The sequence below is a fragment of the Acanthisitta chloris genome, unplaced genomic scaffold, assembly GCF_000695815.1.
Source record: "Acanthisitta chloris isolate BGI_N310 unplaced genomic scaffold, ASM69581v1 scaffold30988, whole genome shotgun sequence".
Classification (NCBI taxonomy): Eukaryota; Metazoa; Chordata; class Aves; order Passeriformes; family Acanthisittidae; genus Acanthisitta; species Acanthisitta chloris.
In genome coordinates, this window is record NW_008688046.1 from 13731 (window position 1) to 18800 (window position 5070).

A 5070-nucleotide genomic window follows, 5' to 3' on the forward strand; every position below is an offset into this window, starting at 1 on the left:
TCATCCCCTCAAAATGTCATTCCATTTTCTGCTGGGTGATTTATTCCCTGGCAAAGGAAGCGAAGGGCTCGGTGCCAAGATAAATGCACGGCACAGCGGTTCGGCTGGTGGCATCAGGTTCCCTCCAGCATTTTCCAGAGGCAAATACCAAAGGCAGGAGAGCAAAAGGTCAAAATTACCTGGATCCCACCCCCTGGGAATAATTTTCTTTCCCAATACCAAAGTCCAGCTGAGGAAGGAACTGCTCTTCCAATGCTCAGCTCGACTAAAGGTTTTCTTTCAGCCTCCCCTTGTGGTTGGAACCCAAATTCCAGCTGGGATAAAATTAGCTTCCATTAGCATCAGACCTGCTTGGTTGTGGACTTGACCAGCATGGTTTTACCATCAGCAACAGAAAGACTACTTGGCCACTGAGTTTTCTGGGATGACAACTCCTGTAGGCTGACAGGAGCCCCACTGGCACTCCAGGCTTACCTGGGAGCAGATCTCCATCCTGGAAAGGTGGTGGAATCCCCAGGTGCCAGTACACATTTGAAGGGTGCTCCAAAGCAGCAGGAGCTGCTTTTACCACAAAGATAAGGATACACAGGGGCTGCTAAACCCACTTATATTCCCAACAGTGCCCCAGAGCATAGCACACAGGGTATAATTCGTTTATTTTAATAGAGATGTTATTTTACATTTACTTATAGCAGTGAGAAAAGTGCTCAAAAAAAAAAAAAAAAGAAGATACTCCAGTCCAGGCAAGCTACAACAGCTATCATCCAAATCCTAAACTTTCCATACAGAAAGGGGCACTGCTGGATTAAGAAACACTCTTGTTTTACACCAGGACAAGTTAAAAATAAGTAGTTGTACTGCCAAGAGTAACTGAGCTCATTTTATGTCCTATTTCATGACTGTAAACTATTTGCATATGGAATTCACAGAAACTTAAGAACTCTCTGGAACATTGAAGACTGCAAAACACCTTGGTCAGGATATTAGACAGGGAAGGGTGGATTGGGGTTTTCATTTGTTTATTTTGTTAAAAGGCAGTGGTCCACCCTCCATTCTCTCCCCACAACAACATCAGGTCCCATTTAAAAGCCCCCAAAGCACAGAAAATTGGTCCCTGCACTACTCAAGTATCTCTGAGCTGCTGTTACAACAGGGAGCATCTCAGGCTCAGCCTGAGCTCAAGTATGTTAACTCTGTACTTAGCCATCAAAATATCAAGCTACATACATGTCTAAAACCCTACAACACCTTGGCCTTTGCCAGTGAATAAAGCAAAATGAGGAAGAAATGGAGGGAAAAACAACTGCAGCTGGAAAAGGAATGGGAGTGAAGGGACAGCAGCTCAGGATGGGTGTCCAGGGGAAAAGGGAGGCTCTGAGCTTGATTTTTCATTCATCACAGCTACATAGGCAGGGCAGCCTTGTTTCAGGGAATTCTGTACACATAGGTGTCACACATGAAGGCACAGGATGCCACTCCTGCAAGCTCCCCCTCTCCAGCCTGCTCCGAGGCCCCAGAATGAACACGTCATTCCCAAGGAACACAACGTCCTCGCATGCAGCTCTGCAATGTCAGCTCTGTGTAAAAAGGCCTCTCAAAGCAACCCATTTTCCCCAGCAGCTGCAGCCCAAAGTGCTGTACCTCCACTTCCCCTCATGATCATGACCTTCAGCTGCCCCAAAGCATCTTCTGCTGCATCAGCTGCTTGTGGTGTTGTCCTTCTAAGCTCTCTCTTCCCTGATGCAGCAAAGGGCTCCTTGAACTTGGAATGTAATTTGACTGACAAGGGGTGTTTTGTTGTTAAAATAGTCTCTTTCCATGGTGGAGATGGTCCCTTCCTCGACCAGCTGAGTGCAGAGCACATCCTGGTCACTGCTCCTCCAAGGGCAGGCGGCACCGTCCGTCCTGAGCAGTGTTGTAGGACTCACAGTTCTTGCACTTCATGCCCAGGAGATGGAACTGCACTGTGGAACGGGCATTGCAGTCATTGCAAAGGATCTGCACACACAGGAGACAGAGGGAGAGGCTTTAGCATCACCAGTGTGTGTATAGAAACCCAGGAGATGAACACCATAAGCCTACACACTACATTTCCTCATCATTCCCTATCCCTCGGGTTGACTTCTGATCCAGGATAAGTTCCTAGTGCCCTCTACTGCCAGGAACTCCACGGCACAGCTCCTCCAAAACAAGACACATGGGTTCAGGGCTGATCTCTCACCTCCACCATCATGTTCTGGTACTCTGTGGGCATGGGGGTCTGTGCCACTTCGTCATCCAGCTGCCGCCAGTACCTGGTCATATCTAGCGCCGAATGCATGCACAGAGGACACCTGTAACCTCTGGCAGAAAGGGAAAAAAGGTCTCAATCAGAAGGTGGAGTGAGGCCATGAAACGTCCACTCAAACGGACAAGTTTTGTACAGCACCAACCAAAGAAACACCATGAAAGAACTCAAAAGGACAAGTTTCATATTGTGCCAGTCAGAGAAACACCACGAAACATGTCCACTCAAAAGGTGAGTTTCATATTGTGCCAGTCAGAGAAACACCATGAAACAAGAAACTCTTGCAAACAGAATTGGAAATTCAAAGCCCCTTGTCCCTTTAGAGTTGGCTTTAAGGTAAAAAACTGGCATCATGATCTTTGCCTCTTGCAGTATCTCTTTGGACTACGGTAATATGAAAAGATGTGTCGCAATACTTACTCCTTCAGCATTTCGTCATAGCATGTTCTGAAATGAAAACACAGTGAGCAGGTCAGTAAGAAGAATGTGATTACTGACAGGTAACACACCTGAAGCGCACAAAGAGAAGACATATAGCTATCCCCAAACCAGAAGCTCAAAACATCCTGAGGCCAAGGGAGGAAAGATTCCCATCATCAAAACTGACTGTGGAGGGAGGACAACCCTCCTAAAGACCTGGTGAAACAGACTGTCTCCACCATGTGGATCCCTCAGCTGATACAGACTAAGAGTTGCTGAATAAACACCTCACACAAGGCTGCAGCTACTCCCCTTTCCCAGGTACCTGCAGTGCTTTACCTGTGAAGGAGGTGACCACAAGGCAGAACATGAGCTCCAACACGAGATGTGTGAATATCCTGTTTCGAGGCAAATACCAGACAAAAGGCAAGAAAATTAATTCAAACACGGCCACAACCAGGGCCACGTGGTAATCCAAGAGATTAAAACAAGCAGCTCACCTCCAAACATATGGGACAGTCCTGCCTGGAGACATTTTCAATACACTTTGCAAATGGGAGAGAGAAGAAAAAGTTATTCTGCTGTAGAGATATCTGTGGTTTTCTAAATTGTCAAGTTCCAATGTGTAAAATTTCCTCTGTGTTGCTGTTAGGTGAATTTAGAGAAGGAGAACCCACTGCTTCCCTGTCCCTGTGGCCCCAGGTGGGGCAGAGGCACAACCAGCCTTATGTTCGAGGTGCTATTCTTTAAGATATGGAGCTAAGAGGTGTATTCTCACCTTGTGCTTTCCTTGGAGACTCAAGCTCAGGCACAAATTGCATTTGGAACAGTGGAAGAAATCCTCCTTGGGGCCAATCCTGAGGAAAGAGGTGTCAGGGCAAGCCTGGACCCCTGAGGAGCCATAGCCCACCCTCCCTCACGCACCTGCAGATGCCACACTCCTGGCAGTGGTACTGCTTCTTGTCGCGGTCGAAGAGATGGCAGATATCACAGTAGTACTCGCCAAAGAGGCTGTCACAGCCCTCACAGCGCTGCTGAGCCTGGCAGGAGAGGAACATCTCAGCACTGTTATCAGGTTTGGGCTCCTCAGTGCAGGAGAGACATGGAACTCCTGGAGCAGCTCCAGGGGAGATGGTTAAAGGACTGGAGCATCTCTTCTCTCTGGCAACCAGTGACAGGACCCGAGGGAATGGCCTGAAGTTGTGTCAGGGGAGGTTTAGGTTGGATATTAGAAAAAAAGGTTCTTCAACCAGAGTGTTTGGGCACAGCTCGCCAGGGCAGTGGTCACAGTCCCAAGCCTGACAGAGCTCAAGGAGTGTTTGGACAATGCTCTCAGGCATATGGTAGGATTGCTGGGGATGTCCCTTGCAGGGCCAGGAGTTGCACCCAGTGATCCTCATGGGTGCCTTTCAACTCCGGCTGTGAACTGTGTTATAAGGGAAGGCTCAGGGAGCAGGGCCTGTTCAGCTTTGATACAAGATGACTGAGGAGTCTGTCAGTAACTGAAGAGAGGGCATCAGAGGCTGAAGCCAGGCTGAGTAATAGGACAAGAAACAACAGGCACAAAGGGATGCACAGAAAGCTCCACCTGAACACAAGAAGACCTTCTTTTCTGTGTAATGACCACACACTGGAACAGACCCACCAGAGAAAGTGTGGAATCTCCCTCACTGGAGATATCCCAGAATCATATGGGTGTAACCCTGTGCCACGTGCTCTGGGATGACCATGCTTGAGCAGGGAGGTGGGACCAGATGACCCAGTGTGGTCCGTTCCAACCTGAGCCATCCTGCAATTCTGTGAACCACATGGCCCTGTGGTCCCTTCCAACGTGATCCATCCTGCAATTCTGTGAACCAGATGACCCAGTGTGGTCCTTTCCAGCCTGAGCCATTCTGGGAACCTGGGATTCTGTGAACCAGGTAACCCAGTGTGATCCCTTCCAGCCTGACCCACCCTAGGATTCTGTGAACTAGATGGCCCTGTGGTCCCTTCCAACCTGATCCATCCTGGGATTCTGTGAGCCAGGTGACCTGTTGTGGTCCCCTCTAGCCTGACCCATCCTGGGATTCTGTGAACCAGGTGACCTAGTGCGGTCCCTTACAGCCTGAGCCATTCTGGGATCCTGGGATTCTGTGAACCAAGTGACCCAGTGTAATCCCTTCCAGCCTGTGATTCTGCAAACCAGATGACCCAGTGTGATCCCTTCCAGCCTGGGATTCTGTGAACCAACCTAAACCTGGGATTCTGCCGTGATCCCTTCCAACCCGACCCGCTGTGGGATTCCAGGATTCCGGGACGGTGGTGGATGCCCTTCGCTGAGCATCTCCATCCCCCTGCCCGGACTCACCTTCTGCAGGAGG

General features: G+C 49.2%; 1 protein-coding gene across 1 annotated transcript; it reads right to left on the bottom strand.

Moving 5' to 3' along the window:
- Window positions 1–1869: 1869 nt before the first annotated feature.
- Window positions 1870–3747, bottom strand: RCHY1 (ring finger and CHY zinc finger domain containing 1, E3 ubiquitin protein ligase; the record flags this gene model as incomplete). Its single annotated transcript, XM_009080877.1, has 7 exons — window positions 1870–1998; window positions 2222–2342; window positions 2708–2734; window positions 3047–3105; window positions 3208–3252; window positions 3486–3564; window positions 3632–3747. Coding segments are annotated over 7 exons (576 nt in total), but the record flags the coding sequence as incomplete, so codon positions are not given.
- Window positions 3748–5070: the final 1323 nt, after the last annotated feature.